This window comes from Triturus cristatus, chromosome 2_2 (genome assembly GCF_964204655.1).
Source record: "Triturus cristatus chromosome 2_2, aTriCri1.1, whole genome shotgun sequence".
NCBI classification, from domain to species: domain Eukaryota; kingdom Metazoa; phylum Chordata; class Amphibia; order Caudata; family Salamandridae; genus Triturus; species Triturus cristatus.
The window spans coordinates 1,007,694,612-1,007,717,984 of NC_140582.1; the positions used below are offsets into that span (position 1 = coordinate 1,007,694,612).

General features: G+C 43.4%; 1 protein-coding gene across 1 annotated transcript in view; it reads right to left on the reverse strand.

Moving 5' to 3' along the window:
* JAKMIP1 (janus kinase and microtubule interacting protein 1) overlaps nucleotides 1-23,373 on the reverse strand; it is a 1,879,738-nt gene that overhangs the window by 162,202 nt on the left and 1,694,163 nt on the right. The window contains 1 exon segment of the mRNA XM_085642441.1: nucleotides 7,083-7,136. Within this exon segment, the coding sequence (XP_085498567.1) occupies nucleotides 7,083-7,136 (54 nt within the window).

Sequence of the window (23,373 nt, forward strand, 5' to 3'; positions counted from 1 at the left end):
GCGCAAATGGCCTTGATATTCCTCCACATCCTGAACTTCCTGTTTCAGCGCCATTGCTTAGATAGACTGCTGTTTACTGTTTACGTTCATCATTCTGCCTGCCATTTTTCGCTGCTGGGAAACTGTTTGGCACCTGATCCTTCCATCCTCCTTTATTATAAAATGTAAACCTTTATTATCCTGATCTCCTAATTGGGCTGTTCAGAGACTGAGAGTAGGCTAGCGTGGAGATTCTGCTCCCCGAGGTGCTGACTGTGATAAAATTGCCTTCTGTGACTCTGACTGTTTAGCGGCCGGCCCCGGGGGTTGTAGGCCCATACGTGTAATTGATTGAAATATCAATAAAGGTTTTTCAAAAAAAAAAAAAAAAACTATGCCCCGGCTCCACAGTTCACCTTCGCACCGGGCACAGCCATCAGTTGGGCCTCAAAAGTTCAAACCACCATAGATCAGGTCTCCCAGGTCCGATTTGGTTTCTGAAAAGAGTTTAGGGTTCAGCCAACGTTCATCTTCCAGAATCCGTCAACCAAGTCAGGATAAAGTCAGGATAAGTTCCGAGGAGCAGCGAGGGTCCGGGGAGCCCTGTGCTCACGCGACCATCTTGGATGCGTGCTAGGCTCCTCCATCAAAATGTTTCTTGTACCTCATCTGATATTCCTCCCTATGTTGCTCAATTTCATCATTAGACTATCTTTTCTCCACCTTCACACTCAATTTCAGCCAGGCTGGGCTAAGCTTGCAGTGAGGTTTCCTGCCCCTCAACACTGCAAATGGTGATACAGATATCACCTTATTAGGCGTTACACGATGAGCCCACCAAGATTCCCTCAAAGCATCCTGCAACAAGCATTTCTCCATCAACAATATCATTGTTGGCACACTGCCAACAGTCCTTAACCATCACCTCCACATCATGGTTCATCCTTGGCCACCAGTACCATTCTTGGTTTTACTCCTGCCCAAATTACTTACATGAGATAAATTCATAATTTTAATTCTCAAAGCATTCGGAGGAATAACTCTCCTCCCCTTAGTACCTTATCCCCTACAATGCACAGTCCATCCTTGACAGCAAAGAAACCACAAAAAGATGTAGGCACATCCTTCTTATCAGGCCACCCTTCTACAACAAATTCTATGAGTTTTCCCAAATCTGTCTTGGTAGAAGCTGCTTCCCACTCTCTGTCCCTTAAAGCTGGCTCACACACCCAATTCACCAACCCACTCTCAGGTTCGTCATGTCCCCCATTAGTCGGCATGCTAGACAAACAGTCACCTACACAGTTGCTAGAGTCTAGTATGTATTCCACCACGAAGTTGCAGTTGGACAATCCTTCTGTCCACCTTTTGATTCTGGGAGAAAAACTCTCTCGGTCCTTGCAGATGGAAATCCTATTGAGAGGTTTGTGGTCCGACTTCACCAAAAAGGGCAACCCCCACAAGAAAAATTTGAAGTGCAGGATAGCCAGTACGCAGCCAATGCCTCAGGCCTCTGTCCATCTGGGCCAGACCGGCACTTAAAACCTTAATGCTGGCATCTGTGGACAAAATCGTCTTTTTATTGGAATCAACATGTCCCCAGGTAGGCAACTTTAGCAATACATTCCTTGATTACCTTAAAAGCTTGATTGCAATCCACTTGAACTGACTTCCTTTTTTAAGCTAATCCCTTAAAGGCTGAGCAATGCTGGCAAAGTTTTGAATGGATTTGGAGCAAAACTCTGCCAGCCCCAGGAATGAACGTACTTGGTCTTATTCTCAGGCTCAGGAGCCTGCACAATGTTGCTTGCCAAATCCAATTTAGGACTTATTCCTTCTCCAGAGATGGTGTCCTAAATACGTTACAGTAGATACCCTGAATTTGCACTTCTCCTTTTTAAGTACCAGCCCTGCCTCCTGGAGACGATTCAACACCTTCCGCAGAATCACATCATGTTCTTGCATATAGCAACCATAAACCAATATGTCATCTTGAAAGAACAGTACCTTATCCAACCCCTCGAGAACCCTCTTCGTGACCCCCTGAAAACATGCCACCGCAGAAGCAAGGCCAAATGGCATGCAAATGAAGCAAAACGCTCCCAGAGGAGTCACAAAGGAAGTGAGATGCCTGGAATCAGGATGCAGCATGATCTGATGATACGCTGATGACAAATCCATAACACAAAAAACTCTTGCATCTTTAATCAATGCCAGTGTCTCTGAAATGTTTAGCTGGGTTTGTCTGTCAACCCTAATAAACGTATTTAATCCTCTCAAATCCACACACATGCGGATCTCACTCCCACCATTCTTGGGTGCCAAAACCACTGGGGCAAACCACTCAGAACACTCAATCTCTTCAATCACACCAATGTTCCTCAGTTTATTGAGCTCCTGTTCAAGTGGTGCTAACATCATGTGGGGAACCCTCCTTACTTTGGAAACAAAAGGCACAGCATTATTCTTCAACACAATTTTGTACTCAAAATTCCGAAGTAAACCTAAGCCATTGCTGAAGACCTTGGGAAATTCAGTGTAAATCTCCCAAGTACATCCTTCTTCACTGATTGCCAACACCTTATTATCAGTATTGGGGTTTAAAGTTATCCCTATGTCTCTCTGGTGTCTCCACCCAAAAAGATTATCACCTCTTTTCGCTTCATACACCTTACCCACAGTTTCACATTCCTCAAACTTTATTCTCATCACATGGTATCCCAAAACATCTATTTTCATCCCACCACATCCAACCAGATTTATGTCAGGTTCCTGTAAGTTTATCTTCTCTTCTCCAAACAGCACCTCCCAATGTTTACCTCCAATTATGTTGTAAGGAGATCCAGAATCAGCTAACACAGACAGACAGTTACCATTAACAGCTATTTGACACTCTGGCATTTCAATGGGATCTGCATTAACAGAAACATCACTCCTGACACTTTATCCATTCGGTGTACACTCTGCTTGGAATTTGTACCTCTGTATACACGTGCGTAATGACCTTTTTTTCCACACTTGTTGCAAGTTGCGAACCTTGCATAACAGCCTGGGCTATTGGACACATGCCCTTCACTAACACACAAAAAAACAATTTACTCCTGCACCTCTGCATTCTTCCAGGATTTGCTTCTTTCTTGCTCCAGCCTCCTTAGCCCTTATATTTTCCTTAGCTCTTACTCTCACAGTACTCTTTACTTCATTTACATTCGTCTTCACAACAGAAGAATCATCCTTCCCACTTCTCTTCCCTCATTTCACACACCCACATACTTGTATTCTCCATTGCCTCCACGACCTCCACCATAGATATTGCATCAGCCAAACAAGGATTCTTTGAAAGTAATGTCTCCTGGGCTTTGGGATTGTTAGCGCACCTTACGATTTGATCTCTCACAAGAGCGTCAGACAAATGGTCAAATCCACATGTGCGGGCCTAAGTATTCAAAGCCTCCCCATAACTCCCTATCTTTTCCTGTTTACCTTGCACCCTAGTGAAAAATGTATGCCTTTCTAACACCACATTGACTCGCAAACCAAAATGCTTTTCCAACATCATAACCGACATGTCATTAACATTATCAGGTTCACCCACCCCATCTCCAATTTCTATCACATCAAGACTCTCATAAACTGTTCTGCACTCAGTACCTAAATTATGCAATAACATTGCCTATTTCCGAAGTGCAGGAATCTTTTCTCCCCCTCATCTTAATGAGGTATGAATCAAAAATCAGATTCCAGGAGGTTCAGATGTGCTTGTCATTTTTTTAAATTATATATGATATCCCAAGAGTACAATTGACTGACCACCTCTTAAACAAACATATGAAAGTGTAGAAATGCTGACCAATTCATATGTATATTAAACATACATCAGTGTATCCATTACTTATCAATGTGGTTAATTGCCAGGTAAGGACAGGTGACATGGTAAAGGTAATGGAAGTGATAATATTCCTACAAGTATAAAGCTATACCTAACTCCAGGTGTGCCAATTACATGTAAAATTAGTCAGAGAGGCACAATTGCAAGGTGTGCCTATCACCGTGTGAGTACGTATCCAACAGGAATGAGAAAAATTGTCACCTTCCCCACGAGGATGTATTTATTGTCTTGACGAAAAACAAACCTCACTGGAACCCATAAATACCAATGCCACAGTTTCGTGAGAACGGCACCACAACGAAGAAGTGTGATGCTGTTGAAGTATCAGCTGCTAACCACTTTATACTTCCAAGATGGCTGCAAACGTAACATACGTATGTAACGCCATCTTCAGGGAAAATACACCTTGTACAGATGCGTGAATACGTTGCTTCTTCTAGGCAGGAAATGTAGCACAGATTTAGAACATCTAATCTGTACATTTTACTCAAACATGTTGCTTACCAGCAGGAGCCTGACATCACCATTCCCCGCTTTGCTGGCTCTACGGAGGGACACAGTAACTGCCCTCAATGCAACTACACACGGCTGTCCAAGATGTGCGCCACACGGCAGTACAGATCGGCGGCTTCACAGGCTGACTGCTGCTGCTGCCCTCGATGGAATTAACTCGTTCCGCCACACAAGATGATTTTCGGTAGGCTAAATGTGTGGATTCTAATCATTCAGTCAAATGATGCCAGGTTTGATGAACACTCGTCGCCAGTAGTAAATACAGATCACACGTTCAGGTTGAGGAAAATGTTTATTCCTTGTACATCATTTACATCAATCCTTAGGGCAGCAGGGCACAGCAATCTCCCAACGTCCCTACCCATCAACCGCCTTCTCACCACATCTCCCGCAACACCCTCAAGCTTCTTACCCTCATCATCGTGACATAGTCAACCATCCAACAAGAAGCACCCGTAAGAACAGGCTAGCACATAGCAGTATACCTTAGAAGTAGCCTGTCCTTGAGCAAAAACGGTTATTTTCCGTCAGGCAGATGATTCTGTAAATCCAACCAAAGAACTGTTACAGATTTAAAAGGAAACAAATACATTTTAAGAGCAGTTCAGTCCCACTGATCTTTGAGATAATCCATTGTCATTCTTCATCAAGACAATTGGAATCTTGGTAATTACTCTGGTTGGAATTCTGAGGGCTCATATCATCACTGCCACCTCTGGCTGGGGAATATGATCCCTATTCATCAAGGCTGAATTATCCTTACACCATCAAATATGCAATCATCACCCCATCCAAATGAAGCCAACTGCAGAACCCGGCAATATTCCCAACAACTAAATCATATCCGGCCTTTCTTGTATGGCAGGAGCTTTTGAACTGTCATCTCTTGCCAACTGTATACCCACTTGAACCAAATAGCCTCTTGAGTGACTTCGACCCAGGTTACAAACCCTGGAGTGCAATGGGAATCACTCTTCTAAACATCTGGGCAGAGTTACTCTTATCACATAATCAGTGTCACCCTGGTATATTGATATCATTGATTGGAACTTCTCAGCGATGTTTAACTCCATTAACCATCAAGTTGTAGTTGCAATACATCAAAGGGACTGTGTTGTCTTAGTTAAAGTTATTCCCTCAGAGGCACCCCAATGAACATAAACTGGGCTGATTCCTATCAAGAATAGCCAATGTGTGATGTTTCCCAGAGTTTTTCCATGTATGTATCTATGTAGTATTTCTATGGGTCAAACCTAGCCTAAAGGCAACGGACTACTGCAGAGGGTCACTTACAATATTTAATGTTTATAAGGCATCCCTCACCATCATCCGGGACTGCTACCATATAGGCACCCAAAAGTATCACTTAATTCTGCCTTCAGCTTGATGATGAATCTGGTGTCCTCCACAATCTGCCTCACTGTCCACCTCTGAACATAGAATATGTGGATATGCCTCAGTAGTCAAAAATAAGATCCTCCTCTTTAGCTGTGTCAACCTAACCTCATTCCGTTTATTGCAGCCTGAAGAATTTGTCTCTTTTCCAGTCGCAGAGGAGGAAGCCCATCATTTGGGAATTCTGCATTATAGTGACATTCCATCAACTTTGGGGCTAAAACAGGATCTACGCTCAGAAAACATTGCTAGTGCTCCCTATGGTCCTTTCTAGTCTACTGTAACAGATTATTTTGGCCTCAGCATTACAAATTACACAGCACACCTGGGTTTTGGATTGAAATGACATGATCACATCACTCCAACATTGAAAGCTTTGCACTTACTTCTTGTAAAAGAAAGAGTATCATTCAAAACTCTCTGCCAAGTGCATGAGACACTGCATGGTCAATCATTGAACTACATGCCAAAACTGCTCATTCCCTACCTACTGACCAGACGCCTCAGGTTTGCCAACAGACATTTTGTGGCAGCCAATCATGCTAGGCACAAGAGATTTGATGGTTAAATTCCTCTTTTTCTGTGCTCCTCCATGTGGAACTCCCTGCTACTACATCGAAGGCTTGTAGAAGATTGTGTTAATCTTAAAGACTTACCAATTCTCCGTAGCGTTTGGGTGATCCAACCCACTTCAACACATTACTCCCCAGTTTCTGCTTTGTAGCCCTGACTGGTCATGCACCTAAGACATATAGGGCATATATGATGGCGGAGTGCTTTCTATTTGTTGTCCTTCTAGAGTGACTACCAGGATGATCATAAGCTTCCACACAGTATGTTCCTGTTACTTGCATTATTTTATATATATGCAAACCCAAAGCATTCTAAGGCCTCCGATGGGCGCTTAGTAGTGCTTTGCAAAACCTCACATAAATAAATAAAACACCGTAGCATTCAACATATCTTTCTTGTGAATCTGGTGTCACACATTAAGCAGTTCGTATGGATATAATACAGTTATGTGTCCTCTAAAATAAATATCTCCACAGACATATTAAATAGAATTGTAAATACTACATCTTTTGTCCTGCATAATATTTTACTGCATTTACTATATTTCTTTTGTTATATTAATAACTGTGAGGATTATAGTGTATTGTCATTGTATGCGAAAGAGTCAGGAAAGAAAGTACATGATTTTTTTTTCTTATCTGTACTGATCTATTGCATTAACGACAACCCAAGTTGGAATAAAAAGTAAAAAGTTGTGCTATAGCATGAATCACATTTTTAGTTGAATACTTACCCCATTGTCCCCAAGAATATCAAGCTTCTTCATAAGTTCAGAGATATCTACATCCTGGAAAAGATTGACAAATTAATTAATATAAAATATTGAGTATTAAAGTTAGGTCAAGTGACAGCATGGAGAAATAAATATGAGTACAACAAATACAATTTAGAAAAGGGGAATCAATATTTATACAACAAATCTAGTATTATCAAAGTTGCAAATGTATTTTAATCAATTTCTGTTCATAGACTTTATAGATGTATTTTCAGTTGTTGTGGTAAGGCATCAAACACAGAAATGTATACGGCTCTAGCTAGCCCCTTTAAAAACAGCATATACAAAAGAGCGACTTCACCTGACAAAGTCTACCACAAACTATTGCTGAGCAGACTCTACAAAGGGGCAGATATATCAGGGACAGCCCTTGAACACATTCATTGATTTCCCCACTTCCAGAGTCCTCAAGTACTTTTAAGTTCCTCTGTTTCTTCCTCCTGCATAGTGAAATGTTTAATTCCGCAGGAGCCCTTCTGCTTTTCAATATACACAGACTTCCTGTATTACTAGGATGATACTCAGGTACTCGTTTGCTTAGAGAACAGCACAAAGAGGCAGTTTAGCAATGGAAAGTGCCATAATTATGTCTTCTTTTGGATAAAAGACATATATGTTTGTCTGAAGGAGGGAAAGAAATTCTACACGAAGGAAGAATGGACTCAGAAGCTCCTCCTTCCAATTGGGCTTCCAACCTAGGCAGTCTTACAACCTTTTCCTAACAGGTCAGAAACCTTGGGATTAATATTGTTAGCGACCTTAGAAACCAGTACAAGGAACTGATTCCCAACTCACACTCTTCTGGAAAATCCCCCCACTCCTCCGAGCCAGCCACTTCATAGATGTTAAATAAACATTGATGTTAGAGCAACTTGAAATACAGCAACATTTTCTGAAATGCCCTCCCACAACAGCTCATTAAGCATTGCATTGAGTGCAAATGTGGGCAGCCATTATGTGCCCGGATTTAAAAAGCATGGGATTATGTCAATCCAGCGTTAAAGGCTCTCCACTGGCTCCTGGTTTAACCTATGAACAAGTTGAAAAAACTGTGTGAATTATGCTAACAGCATACTGGAGCATACGACCTGCCTACTACAGAAACTAGAAGGCTACTTTCGTTTAACTAGGAACTTGCATTCTTCCTCAGCTTACTTGAGCCATCAGAGTTCCTATAAAAGATTAAAGTGTGAATTAATATCCTTGGGAGTCTAGCCCAAAACTCAGGAAATGGCCCAGCTCTCAACTCCTTGTGAAGATTGCAGTTCAGGAACCTCCCGAAAACCAACCTTTTCCAAAGACCTTCAATTAAGTCTAATATTATTTTTGGAGCTAACCAAAGAATGTCAGATCTAGGTTTATCCTATGCACCCATCTGAAATCTAACTCCCACATTGTCAGATTGTCTTTTTCCTTGTTTTTTCCCACTTTGCCTCGGTGTTCTGGTGTGGCATAAGTGACATGTGGCACTTTAATAAAATTCTTAAATAAATAAATTCAATCAAAGAAAGAGAATCGTGATGAACAAATTAAACTGCATTAGGTGAAGCCAGTGGTCTTGGAGAGGAAAGATACAACACGCAGGTTATGAAGTTGAAGTTGAGTTTATTGTACAGTTAATTAAAACCTTTACAATCATGCAATACATTCCTTATCTTTTTAAAAAATTTTTAGCGACTTAAAATAGATCATTGTAAAAACACAATAAAAATACGGTAAAACGACCCAAAAGTGTTGAACAGCAAAAAAGAAGTATCGAACAGGCTAGGGATGTAAAGTAAAGTGCAGGATGCAAGGCATAAAGTGAAGCGATGTGCGCATAGCCGTGGAGTGCTGGGGGGGAGCTGAAAGCTAGGTAGCTGTGGCTATAACTTGCTATAGCATATATCTATGGATCGGTGCGTACCCTGAGAGGTGCTGTAGGGTGCCCAGCAGCATTGGTCTGGTGTCTAGCAGCAATTTAAATACAAGGGCAGAGCTAGAAAGAATGCTTCTTGCAGATAAAGGGTATGGAGTGCTGGCAGCGGGGCTGCTGCTTCTAGTTATCGGCGACGAGCGTCGGTATTCGGCCTAACTTGCAACAGGGTAAAGTGCTATGTGCTGAAAGTGCTGTTGTTTTTAGAATCTTACCATAGGGTCAGGGTAAAATGCTCTGTGCTAAAAGTGCTGTTTTTTTTAGAATCTTGCTGTAGGGTAAGGAGCAATGCCTTCGTTGGAGATTGCTGGATGCTGAGTTTAATGGTATATACAGGGACTTGCAATAAAATTATACATTAGGACTTTTGGTATTTAGAAGGGGTAGAGTGGTCATTTTAGAACAAAAGGTTGGAGAAGGCTTTCTACCTAGTGTGAAACATTTAATGTGCATGATATACATCTTTGACATTACTAAAGATCCCATTTGCGGCAGCAGTACAGTCTTTAAGGTGCATGAAGTACCAGTCGTAACAGTTCTGAAGTTCCTATTTAGGGCAGCAGAGCAGGCACCGTGGTCCGTTCAGTTGTAGTGCAGTCTGCAACCTGGGTAGCCTGCCTTTTTATGATCGTTTCTTTGGCGGCTAAGTATTTTACCAGACGACAACTTAATTGGATGTCCTCGCCAGAGAAGGATGCTAGCACTGCTTGTCTGCAGGTTCGAATGGATTTTTTGTTGAAGAAAGGTTTTAGCAGGGTTCGTCATTTCTGTTTTAGGTCCTTGCATATGGTCAGTAGGTGCACTATATCCTCCTCCCCCTCCCCACAAAGTCGGCAAATTGCTGGCTTTGGGGTACAAAGCCAAAGTGGCAAGTGAAACAGTGGCAGCTGGTGACATTTGCAAGTGGTGAGGCGTAACATTATTGTCATACTGCACTGTGGCGAACAAGCTACGGGGAGTTTGGGAGGATTCTCCCCCCTAGAAAATTTTGAAAAAGAGTGGACAAACGGTGCATTTTTAAGCAAATTTGAGGAAGCAGGAAGGTTAATAAAGCAATTAGTGCTGGGCCTAAACTGCCCTCACAGGCTTATCTACAAATTTCTCATCTCAGCACATCTTAGGCACTGATAGGCTGGTGCTAGCAGTGGCCACCCAACCTTACTTGCAGAGCTCACCTTGTTTGATGGTAAAGCCAAAGAGTGGATCTCCTATCTCACCGATTGATCTTTCTTGGCCTTCTGCTGCTCCTCCACTTGCCAAGGGTTGTGCATCTGTCATTGCACTGGGTTAAATCAGATGCAAGACAGATTGTGACAGGGACAAAAGCTGGGGATGGGCTATGGATAAGGGTGGGAATGGGCTGAGGGAGGACAGGGGATGGCTAGAGAGAAGGGTTGGGGTGGGCTACAGAAAAGGACTGAAGATAGACTAGGCAGGACTGAGGATGAGGCTAGGGAGAAGGGTGAAGAAAGGGACGGGGGAGGGCCTAGAGAGAAGGCGGCTGACTATGGGCTAGAGAGAAGGACTGAGTATGACACGGACAAGAGCTGGAGATAGTACAGTAAAGGTGCTGGGATGTGCCAGACCCTCTGCCGAGCCTACCCAGAAATGCATTTCTCAAGTCTGCGGAACTCCCGGAGGAGTCCCAAAATAGGTCAAAGAACCCTAGGTCGGGTATCCTAGATACCACAAAAATGGCGATGCAATGAGACTTAACAAAACTATCATTCTGTTGCGCCACGAATTAGGAAACACTGGGTGGCTTTCAATCACCCACATGCAGGCAGGGAAGGGAGGCTATGTTTAACGTACTGTATATTTTGTGCAGATCCCAAAAGTCCTAATAAAATGGTAAACCAACTTGAGTCTTGCAATGCACACGAACTGCACCAGAAGTGCAGCTGTTATGGATAAAATGGACACTGTTTGCTACACAAAATAAAAAACAAAGCAAAACATATGTACTCAGCAGTACTTAAATTAGAGCGTATTACCTGCAAGCCTGATCGTTGCAGGGCACCACAGATATCATCTGACTTAAACTAAAGACGGAAAAAAACTGGACAAAAATGATAATCAACAAGCTAGAAAGCTGTCCTCCAACCATGTTTACTGCTGACCCTTTCGAAGAGAAAAAAGAGATGCACAGAGGAACCAATATGTGGAAAATGACATCTACTACGAAACATCTGTTTTACACTTCACTGATTGGCACACTGTGCGATGGGACGTAGAGAAGAATAAAACACCTGTGCAGTCAGCCCAGAAGCCAGTAGGTGCAAAATGAGGACGACATATCCCAGAAACGAAAATAGCAGCAGTGCAATGTTAACTCTGCACTGTTCTTGTTCCTTTTTTTCAGTGCAAATTGATAATTTGATCAGAGCTTTTGTGTAACATATTGGCTCTTGCATTTTAACAGCCCTGCCAGCATATGTGAGTCATCCTGTAAACCCGCTTTACTTTCGCAAGCGTTTATAGCAAAACTGAAATAAAATAAATCCCACTCAAAAACGGGCAATGAATAACAATTACAAATTGATTTAGAAGGTGAGAAAGAACATGCATGCCAAAAATACTCTGTACAGATAAAAAATAAGGTAAATCTGACTTCAAGTAACGATGGGGATGATCGGATATCCGATTGCTGATGGCAATGATCCAACGATTAAGGAACCAACCAAGGCTGGCTGACTGAGGTGATCCAAGGTACATGGCACGAGCCACGAGCAGGAGGTATTACGGCAGTGCAGTGGCAGTGCATGAGAGGTGTGGTGTCTGTGGCACAGTGACGGTCTGCGACGAGGTGCGTGAGCGTCACAAACAAAATGGCCAATCACTGCTGCATGGCTACACATAAGCCACAGTGATTGGCCATACGTTTACAGCAAGTGTGCCACCCACGCGCGGCACCCAATACTAATGCTGGCTACTTATGCCTCAGACTTTCCTGCATTAGCAGCGCCAGGATTGGCTTGAGCAGGGATGCACTCTGCCCATTAGGAGACCTGGGGCTGCTGCGGCATGAAGCAACCCTTGCTATCCTAAGGGGAAGGTAGTGCGCATGTTCGGGTTGGTCGTAATAATGACCAGCCCAAAGCTGAACATGCGCACTATTGCTGCTTCCCTGCTGAGCTTAGTGCACTGTAAAAGTAACCTTACAACAGTCTGTTACTGTCAGTTGTTGCATGCTGTCGCAGGGCCCATCACTAGCCCCACCCCCTTCAGCGCCCGATTGCCTCGGGTGGCCCGGTGGAAAATGAAATAATACATGTGATGGCGGGGATGGCGGCTGGCGGTATTAGTGGGGCAACGCCCCAGCGCCCCAATGGACGCACTGCCACTGATGTGATATGCAGATGGTAGATTTCTGAAATTTCTCTTTTGTTGCTCTAGAGAAGCTGGTGAGGAGGTAGGGTTGTGGAGATGCCTTGCTGTAAGACTGCAATGTAAAAAAGCCGTGATCACGCTCTGTCAGGGCGGCTTTGTCCTGTATGAGTGATTCCTTTTTGATCACGTTATTTACGCTAGTACCTCCCAAAGTTCCTGCAGACCCAGCTGGTTAACTGAATCGTCCAGATTACTTCGGGTTGTGCATGCCCCCTTGCTGTTCAGTTCTTTCCACAGATACATGTTTAATGAGTCCGGCGGTCCTCTTTTGATTTTGAACCAACTTTTGATGAATGCCCCTTTGCGGACCAGCTCTTGCCTTTGTATCCCAAACTCCAGACTTAATTGTGCGGGAGAAGTATATCCTGGTACCCAAAAATCAGTCAAATTGCTCTTATTATTGTGCAATCCAGAGTTTCAGCATCTCTCCCTCTCATAGCTTCACTTCCGTATTTGATCGATGGTATAAGCTTCGGTTGGATCACTCTGATTAAGGGGATTTGATTTGGGCCAGAGATGTTGTTCTTAAGGTTTCTTAGTGCCACAGCGGTCATTAATCCCTTTTTTATTTTATGGCCTCAAGTTGAGCTGTGTACTTCCCTTTATCATCAATGATGATTCCAAGGCACTTGTAGTTTTGTACATCTTCCAGTTTACATGACACCATATGCCAACGAGGTTGTGTCTTTTTTTTGCGCCAGTTCAGGCAGAGAGTTTTCGTTTTTTCTCTATTAATGCTGAGTTTGTTCTCCTCTCAGTACCGAGATGTAGTGTCAAGCAGACACTGTAAACCCACTGGTGTCCGGCTTATGAGGACCAGGTCGTCTGTGTAGAATAGGTTAGACAGCTGGAGGCCACCTATTTTGGGTGCGTGCGAGTTGTTGCCATTAAGGGAAATTGAAAGCTCTGCCATAAAAAGATTAAAGAGTAGCGGAGCGAGCACGCAACCTTGCTTTAGTCTGTTGGGATCTTTTTTGTTAGGTGGTCTCCTTTGCACAATTTTACTTGCACCCAGGTGTTGCTGTGCAAGAGGACTAACTGTTTAAGTAAGAGCTTTTTTAGTTTCTGCCACAATAAATTCCTGTGTATATGGTCGAACGCTGAGCTGTAGTCAATGAAACATAGGTAAAAGGGCTGTTTTATGGTGAGTGTGGCATCTAGTATTAGTGAGAGAGTCATTATGTTGGTGGTAGTAGCCATGTTCTTACAGAAACCTGTTTGGTTTATCGGGATTGCAGAAATTCCCGTTGCCCAAGATGTTAATTCTTGTAAGAGCAACCCTGCATAATATTTGGCTTCGTTGTGAAGAACTACCAACCCGTAGTTTTTTGGATTATCAGTATTGCCCTTTTTATAGATGGAGGAGATGATTGAACCCCTCCATGAGGATGGTATCGTCGATTTACGCAGGATTGATTCATAGGTCGGTTTTATTATAGATGCCCAGTATTCTGGGTCTTGTTTGAATAATATGGGCGGAATCCCATTTGGTCTTGGAGCTCCCTCGCGCTTCTCCTTTGAGATTCTTGTGCAGATTTTTCGCTCATGATTATAAGAGGCTGTTCTGAAATTGTGTTAGATGGTGATTGAGATGTTCGAGCATCGTTGTCAAGCGGGAGAGTACCGGTATGCAGTTCGAGTTCATAGTCTTTATTGAAGTGAGTTTGTAGGTAGGTTGTCCAAGCCTCTTCTGTTACGTGAGAGTTGATGCTTTGATTTAACGGGTTGGCAAGAGTGTTGACCTATAACCAAAATTGGGCACTGTTGTTGTTTTTTATGTCGTGCAGAAGTTTAGCCCAGAAAGCCTCCTTAGTGTATTTTTTGAGGCGCCAGATTAATCTTCTACGCTTAGCTTTCAGGGCCCTCAGTTCTTGTAAGGTCATAGGATCCGAGTTGCCTTTCTTCAATGTCCGGAGTACACGGTTTATCAACGTTTTAAGGTTTTTCAGTTGCACATTATGTCCAATATTGGGACAGAGGCATTTGGTTCGAGCAGGTCCTGAGTTCTTGTTTAGGTTGGATCCCTTTTTTACACCATATTTGCTTCCTAGATTTCTTGTGAACAACTCCCAGCTTCTCAGGTCGTCGGAGTCTGCAGATTGTGCTTTCTCCACAAGTTGTTTTGCAAGGATGAGGAAGCCTTCTGGATCATCCTTTTTGCATTTTATTCTCTTTTCATTTGATGTAAATTCTGAATTATGGATGTTTGCTGGCAGAGTTTGTGGTATGAAGATTGAACCTATTGTGATTTTCTGGGGTAAATGATCGCTGTGTTCAGAGGTGTCAATATGGTAGTCCGTTACATTTGGGAACATGCAACGGGAGATAAATGTGAAATCTATTGTGGTGCTTGCTACGGTGTTGTGGAAGGTTGCTGTCTGGGGGCGGTCTCCTGGAAATCTTCCATTCAGAGATCAGAAGCCTAGCTGCTCTAGGATTGTTAAAAGCCTCTGTGCTGTTTCCGTGTGTCTCCCGCCTGCATTATTATTTTGTGTTGCTGCGGTCCACAGAAAAGGGTCCTCCTCCGTGTCAATGTCTTCAGGTGTTCTCCTGAACATGTTTGCGTTGAAGTCTCCAGTGATGATCAGACTATTGGTCTGCTCTTCCGTTAAGATTTCCTCTAACTTCTTTTTCAGCTGCAGGATGCCATTGGTTCTATCGTGGGGGTGTAGGTAGAGATTTATGAGAATTACCTGCACGTTTTCTTCCTCCCTCTATAGGGTTAGTCCAAGCGTTTGCATAGGGTTTGGAGATGTTAGGCTATGCGTCATTGACTCTATAGCATAGATGCTCTTTATGGAGCTGTATGTAGCCAGGCCTCCCTTGCTGTGACCAAATTTGGCACTCTTTATGGCAGGTAGGGAGAGCAGATTGAATCCGTTCAGAGCAGGCGGCGATTCGCTCCAAGTTTCTTGGAATGCAATTATATCGAAGCTTTGTAGGTATTGTTGCAATTCCAGATCCAAGGTCTTGTCTCCCACCCCGTTGATGTTCCACGAGCAGAGTTTGAAGGAGTTTTTGATTTCAATGGCATGTTCAGTGAACTTGGAGTGTCACAGGTTACGGTTTTATATATTTATGGACCATGATAGCCAGCTCCACTCTTGTGCGGGGATGCTTTTTATTGCATTGGATCTATGGAGCTGCTGATCTCTAGTTTCTTTGTCCTCTGGGGTTTTGCTGCGGGTTCCACGAAGCACAGGTGTGTACTTGGTTGGGTCCCTCCAGACACTTTTTGATTTTCCGAGATTATAATTAGGGGTTCCTGGTATCTTGGTCTAGTGAAGGGCCGTAGCTTAATGCCCCAGGTGTTAAACTTATTGTATTCTTTTAGGACTTTGTCTCCTATCCCAGGCATGGCGCAAACTGTTTTAGTCGCTTCCACTCCCGGATGTTCCGAAGACTCCACGAATTCTATCGACTCTAGATCATCAGTTCTTATGTTCTTCAGGCTATTGATGGAGTTTATTAAACGTAGGATGTTTCCTCTATTTAATATGTCGATCCGACCCTTTGACTTACATTCGGAGTGGAATATGATTGTTGTGGAGTCCGATTGCGCCGTTTGATCTGCATGTAGTTCTTGATTGACTATGGATATGTCCGCAGGCTCAGGGGATTCACTTGAAATGATTGTTCCCGCACCGTCAGTTGTGCCCTCGTGAATGCGTCCACTGTTCTCAGAGGGTTCGCCCTTTGGGGCATCTCCACTGATTGTGTTTGTTATGGGTGTATTGCCTCCTTTTGCACCCGTCCCCTCTTCCAAGGGCAAATGTTCTGGAAGTTCCTGTTAGCTCTTTGTCCTGTCACCCACCTGCGTTATGGTATCGGGGGGATCCCCCTTGCGGTCTATCCCCTGTTCCTGGATCGAGGCCCTGCAAGGAGAAATTAATTGACTCAACTTTTGAATTCGCCCCTTTCTTTTCAGCCTCCTTTGCTGTTTAGATGTAAGCGAGCTGGTTGGAGAAAGGTTTGTTCCATCGAGTATGCTGTTAGGAGGCGTGTTGCGCCTTGAGGTCGGTGATCCTTGCTTTGTTTGGTTTTTTCCCTGTGGTCTTGTTGTGCCGTCCTCAGGCAGTCTAATCTCTGGTTTCTGGGCCACGATGTCGTTGAACGTGTCCTTGGTTTTCAGTTGTGTTGGCTGTTGCTTGGCAGTTCCCATTGTGGCTAGTTCTTTTGGTGTTAATTTCTGTGACACCATGGTTCTTATGTCAGCTAGAAGGTTATCCATAACCGTTGGGAGGGTTGCCAGCTTATCTACTATTGTTACGCAGGTGCAGCTAGCCTGTAATATTTGTGCCTCCGCTTGTGCTCTTTTGATCATATTATTAAGATCTGCCAGTTTGTCGGCAATGTATGTGACAAAGATCAAAAGAGAGTTGAGAACGGACAATTGAATGTCCATGGTGTCGGACTGATATTGCATGGAGTTTACCGACATTTGCTTTGTGTGTAGAAAAGTGGTCCAAATTTCTTCTTTTTCCTGCAATTTTGTGTGTATTGCGTTAGTCCTTGGCGAGCTGTTTTTTTCGTTGGGGTTCTGCCATGGGTGCGAGAGAGTATGACGCAACCAGTTCCTCCCATTCCTCGGGTGTAAGGTAGGATGATTCAGGTTCTGTTTCCTGCATTGTTGAGGTGTGGTGCCATTGTGTTTTAATTTTTAGTTCAACTTGTGCAGTGCCTTCAGGTGGTTGCCATAATTGCCATGCAGCTGTTCCTGAATTGGTTGGGTCTGCCTTGCCGGTGATGTCTGGGAGGTGAGTTGAGTTTCTCCTGCCTCCGTTTTGGTTGACGAGTGCTTGTGGTCGCACTTCCCCGCAGTAGTTGTCGAGGGCTCTGGCCCTGACGGGAGTGAGGGAGAGATTTGCTTTGCCTTGTTAATGGCTTTTCTTCAGTGTACTGACTCAGTTGCCTCATTCTTTTGTTGTTGGTGGAGTTCGGGGTGTCTGATTCTTCCCATTGAGCATTGTTTTCGTTGTTGTTGTTGTTGGCGGCATTATTATTAGCAAGGTTTCCATATTCTTGGCTTTCAAGGAGTTTTGGACCCACTTTTCCTGGGTTATGTGTTGCCCAATTGGACGAGGTTCCTTCCTTGTTGTCACTGTCGCTGAGAGGGCTGTTTTTGTTGATGTTTTGTTTTGCTTCCTCTTTTATGGCCTCTGTGAAGCTGTTAGTCTGAGCTTGTCCAGCTTGGCCGTCTGTCTCTCTTCCCTTGATTTTGTTGATGTTTTGGTTGGTTGTGTTTTTGTTAATGGTGTTTCCCTTCTGTGTCTGCTCAGTTTAGCTCTGTTTAACCTTGTATGTTCCTTCATATGCGTTGTCCTCCTGTTCCTTATCCGCATTAGGCTTCTCGTCTTCTGTGCTTACTTTGCGAGGCCTTTTTGCGCATCATGTTTCCCTGCCTGCCAGGGGCCCCTCGTAGTCTCCATTTGGCTGCTGTCTCGTATTTTGAAGTATATTTATGTGTTGAAGAGGGGTTGGGAGATTGCTATCTTTGTTGCTGGCTAGTTGTAGGACTGATCTGGCATCTTTTAGGAAGGAGAATTTGGTGTATATTTTCGGTTGACATCCTTTAGTCTTGATGGCCCCGGTGATTGCGTTATTTTCATTATTTGCATTAACAATCAGCTGTGCCAGCGGGCTGCTAAGAAGGGGGAGATCAAGGAGGTCACCAGATCTTCTGTGCTTTCTAGGCTTTTGGTACCGGAAGGCTTCTTTCTTGTCCTACGCGTTTTCCTCCTGGGTTTCGGCGCCAGCTGCTGTCTTGCCTTCCCTGATCTCATTGTGACGGTGGTGCAAGTGTTGTGGCCACCCCTTCCCGATTTCTTCCCCACGTTTTCCTTGGCTTGGTACTTGTCCTTGACCGTTGCCCATAATTCAGCTGACCCGATGGTTATTGCTTTGCCTTTTCCTTGCTTTTTCCTTACTCCTTCATCCCTCTTCTTTCCTCTTATTCCTTCCTCCTTCACTTTGAGGAGCTCAGTTGTCAGTGGCTCAGTGGGCCAGATGGTGTGATGGATCTGGAGTGGTGGAGTGGAGATTTGGAGCTGGAGCTGAGCTAGAGCTGTGCTGAAGTTGGGAGTTAGGAGGGATGGATAAGATTTTTTTGCAGCGTGCTGTGCGTCTGGCGTTTTAAGATGCTTTGATCATTAGACTTGGCAGGGGCTGTAGTTCGGGCTCGATCTCTGAGGTTGCCCCCTCCGCACTAGTGCACAATCCACTGTGCCAAGCCCCCATGCACCGTCTTTTCCACCGGCCCCCCCCTCTCCTGCGGTGCTGCTCTGGAAGTTCCAGGTCCGCCCCACGGCCAGCAGCAAGGGGCAAGGAGCAGCAAGCTAGTGCAGAGGGCAGGCCTGGCCAGACCAGTTGCGGCAGCCAGTTGGCAGGCTGTAGCCTGTAGAGGTGTAGCTGCAGGAGTGCAGGTAAAGCTGTTGGGAGTCCGGGGCCGCCGCTGCTGAAGCAGGAATGCCAGGGATCACTGCGGCCACAACCGCAGCTGCAACCTCAGCCTCAAACTGGAAACCGAAACAGCAAATAGCAAAAGCCTAGACCGCGGCTTATGTACATCTCAGATTCTCCATTATAGTTGTCTGCTGTTAAGGTACTTTGAGTGACAGACAACTGAAGCATTCACACTCCAGAACCAATCTTGATTTGGATGATTTTAGCATTATGACATATACAGAAAAGGGTGTTACCTACTTTGAATATTTCAAGCTAATTCAGTGGCACCACAAAGTTGTGAGGTGAAATTGCATATCCACAAACGTTTCCCCTAACAATATACCATAAGCCCATTCCCTAATTATCCATGCCCCTTCATTGACAAATATATTTTCAATATGAATGTGAAAAAACACTGAAGCTCTTTCAAGACACAGGCTACCTAGTTTCTGTCTCTCACTTCTGCCCTTAGTAAAATGACTGCTGAAAGACCAAGGATCTCAAACCACATGCTGTGTATGGCTCTCAGAATGTCATTCCCCACTAGTTTCCTGTCTTCTGTTCTTAAACATCCACCGAGCTCCCAATAGCATCTTTGAGTCCTTGAGGCTATGACAGCTCAGACAGTAAAAACAATTTGTACCACTCCGCTAGAGATTTTGTGGACTAATTTTTAATAGTCCAGTGTTCAACTCCAAAATCAAAAATAGGATTAGGCACCTTTGAGATGTAATGTATGTGTCTTGTAAAGCACACTGCTACCCTGAGGCGTCGTGGCGCTGTAGACCGCTGGGGAACCCGTCCTGGCTATCCCTGTGAGATGGTCCCTCCTGGGTATCTCCAAGGTGAAACCAGGCAACCCCGGCGAATGTGGGGGGCCGTTGTGGAGATGAGGCAAGCTAATGCCCAGAGTTGCCGAGTGTGATCCCTGGTTAGAGTAGGCACCGAGGCGAGAATTGTCAAGTCCGCTGGCCCCGGTCCACGACCCTGCCGCGTCGGGAATTGAACCCTGGTCCCGGGCCGTCCTCTGCTTCCGGGACTGCTGCCTCTAACCAGTGAGCCACACCACTCCAGATTGGAGCAGGTCCACAGACAGCATCAAATGTAGACTACATAGAGAAACTATAAATTGCAATAATATCAATAAATCAATTGATCAATCTGTCACCACTAAGGCATTTTTTTACTATTAGATTGTGTGGAGCGCTATTTTGAGAAAGTCAAAACTAAACATGAAAAAGATCACCAAAATTTGCTTACCACAGAATATAATATGGAACAGTAGATGGCTTTAGAAAGACCTCAGCCACCTCAAACAAGGAGACTAATAGTGGATAATTTGTAACTAATTAGTCAATACATGAAAACAAGCAACTTTACCTCAGAATACTGTATACAAAATATAATCTGAAAATACAAAAAAGCTCAGCTCCTACCCAAATGTAAGAATTAGTTACAAACAATGTGATACAGTATATAAATAGACAAATAACAAGTACAGATTAATCTCCCAAATAAGTGACTTGAGACTTCAAATCCTTGTAAAAAAATACATAATCTTCTTTTATTCTGGTAATTCTCCATTAGACTTCATTAAAAACACAATGCATTGAATGCACCTACCCAAATACATTTGGGTAGGTGCTGAGCTTTTTTGTATTTTGTGTTTTTGGTTATCCAAAATTGTGCGAACTAGGAGGGTCAAGTTTTCAGCTCTACCATTCTTGCTCTCATTTCAAATGACATACACTTACTGGTGCAGGCTCTGAGTGCCCTGACCTTTTATCTCGTGTTCTAAAATATAATCTGACATAAACATAGTGTCCTATATATCATTTGCGAAAATACAGTCCCATTGCATAAAGATTTTGTATTATTAATTTCCTTGGAGTGATATTCTTGTAAATTACATTTCGGACACAATATTAATGTTTCAGACGCTATTCTTATTACACTAATCCGGTACCACACCAAACAAGCAATCTGATTGATCAGTAAAAAAGACAACATAAAATCAACCATAAATTAGAAATAGGTGAAATTAGAATAAAAAGGTGAAGAAAAATCAACATACAAGATTGTGAATAAAGAACAATGATTCTATTCCATAATCCGAACCAAAGAACGTGAGTTACAACAAATTCTATGTAGAATTAAATGTAAAATGTGACTTTTTACCCAACTCTACAAACACAGTTGAAAACAATACAATAAAAGAGATGTAAGTAGTAAGAGTACAGCACTGTTCAAGTACCACAGATAGTTGTAGTCTTGAGCCGTAAAGACGACGTTCATAATTCCACACGAATATATTAAGTGAAAATCTAAATGAAAAGGGAGGGAGTGTGTAGAGCTCGGGGGCTCCCTTTCACCACCTCACAAGCAGGAACCTGAGGATACTTTTTGACTCAACACCGTTGTTCGCTACACAGATCAATGAAGTGGTTGAAGCTCTTCTGTGCAAAATACCACCTTTACCAATACCAATCACGGGGGGAAGTGACAAGAGTCTTGCCTCACTATGTACACAGGCCTCCCTAAAAGGCTGATTGCCAGGCAACAAAGACTTAAAAATAAGGAAGCCAGTTTGTGCCTTAACTTTTTTAAACAGCACTTCATTTGCTTCCAGTCACAGCCAGAGTCAGCATCAAAGTTCTCTGCACCATCTATGAAAACTTAGTGGAAAAAGACTTAAAATACTTGCAAAACTTAGCATCACACTACAACCTATCCAGAAACCTGTTGTCGTCGCCAGTTAACTTGATCCAGAAACTGCTTTTCGAATGAGTGAAATAAAGTGGCAGGTCACTAGCAGTGCAATGTCCAAAACTGGTGCATGCCCCCAGCTCCTTAATGGGATCCAAATTCAATTGCACATGCTTTAGCAAAATCATAAAATCCGAACTATTAAGACGCCCTTTTTAAATGATCTCCATTAACTCTCAAGAGCTGTGTAGCAGAACACCAGCGATGGGCTCAAACCCTAATTGATTCTAGGCGTGCACCCCTACAATTTATTTTTTCAAAAATACACATTACTGTTATCCCCTCTGCACTTTGACACAGCTGAGAGGTAACACCGAGTGATTAATAGGACTCATAAATAAGTTTATAGCTAGTAGTAATGCATTTTGTGCCCATGATTCTCCATTTGCAATCAATCACTGACAAGGGATTCATGCAGACATTTCTTGTAAATAACTTTACATCTTTAACTGTGCTAATATGATTTGAATATAGTTTTCTATCAATAAAATGATTTGGATGCCATTGTCATATGCAGAAAGGAGCATTTTGGAAATGACCAACGTTTTAGTGATATTCCCCCAGATTTTTTGCCTTGGCTGTTTTTGTTGAACACATGACTCTGCACTGTACTCTTGCCAACAACTGGGAAAGTGGCTGTGATCCCCCTTTAAACATGATAAGTTTGGTATACACCTAATTATTCTGTTTAGCTTACCTGTAAGTCTCTAGTTTATCTTACCAAGTGTATCAGAGACTGTAAATTTAATGTCACCGGTGGACTGCAGCACTCATTGTGCCACACACTGCAGTAACACAGCAAACCCGATATCAGGTCTACCAGTGTTGTCTGACAGGGCAGGTTAAATCTGCCAAACTAACCCCTTTTAAAAGGCCTAAACCTTCCTTCCTTTCAAAAATTAATAAATCACCCCTAAGGTATGCCTTATGGTGCATAAGGCAGGGTGAATGGTATTTAAAAGCAGGTGTCTTTTCAGTGGAAAAACCTAAATGCTATTTTAAATGTAGCAAGGCTGGCTCCTTCCTGAGGAAAATACTGGATTACAGTATCACAACCTATAATGCTACATTCAGGTTGATAGGAGCTTGAAAAATATTTCAAGGACTCTTCCTAAATAGTAAAACAAAATCCAACTTCATGGTAAAGTCAGATTTTGTGTAACTATTGAGAAAAAGGCCCTTTTAGCAAGGTGCCACTTTTCTGCCTAAAGCCTCTAAAGCCTTTCTGTAAGTATTCCAGCTGTCACCTGGCAGCTGATGGCTCTCCTGTTGTGAGGTGTGAACTGCTCCTAGGACATAGACAAAGGACTTTGGTTGTGGGGAAGTGTTGTTTTTCTCCTGACAAGATGGTCTAGGGGCAGTGCTTTACCCCTTGATCAAATTCAAGGAGGCTTGCTCTGCCACAGGGAGATGTAGCTCACACCTGGGCCTGACCCCTCTATTGTCTATTTTTGGACTTGTACTCTCTGCAGGGTCACCACCAAACATTTTGCCTTCACCCCTTCTGTTCTCTGAACCTGTTTTTCTTGGATTTTAGTACTCAGTATACTTTACCACTGCTATTCAGTGGTAACGTGTTTGTGCTCACTCCTTCAAACATGGTAGGATTGGATTACACCTAACTTGCACGTTTAATTTACTTATAAGTCCCGAGTACAGAAGCCCTATGTGTACGTAGGGCCTGTGAATTTATGGCTACTAGTGGGCCTGCAGCACGTATTGTGTCATCCACTC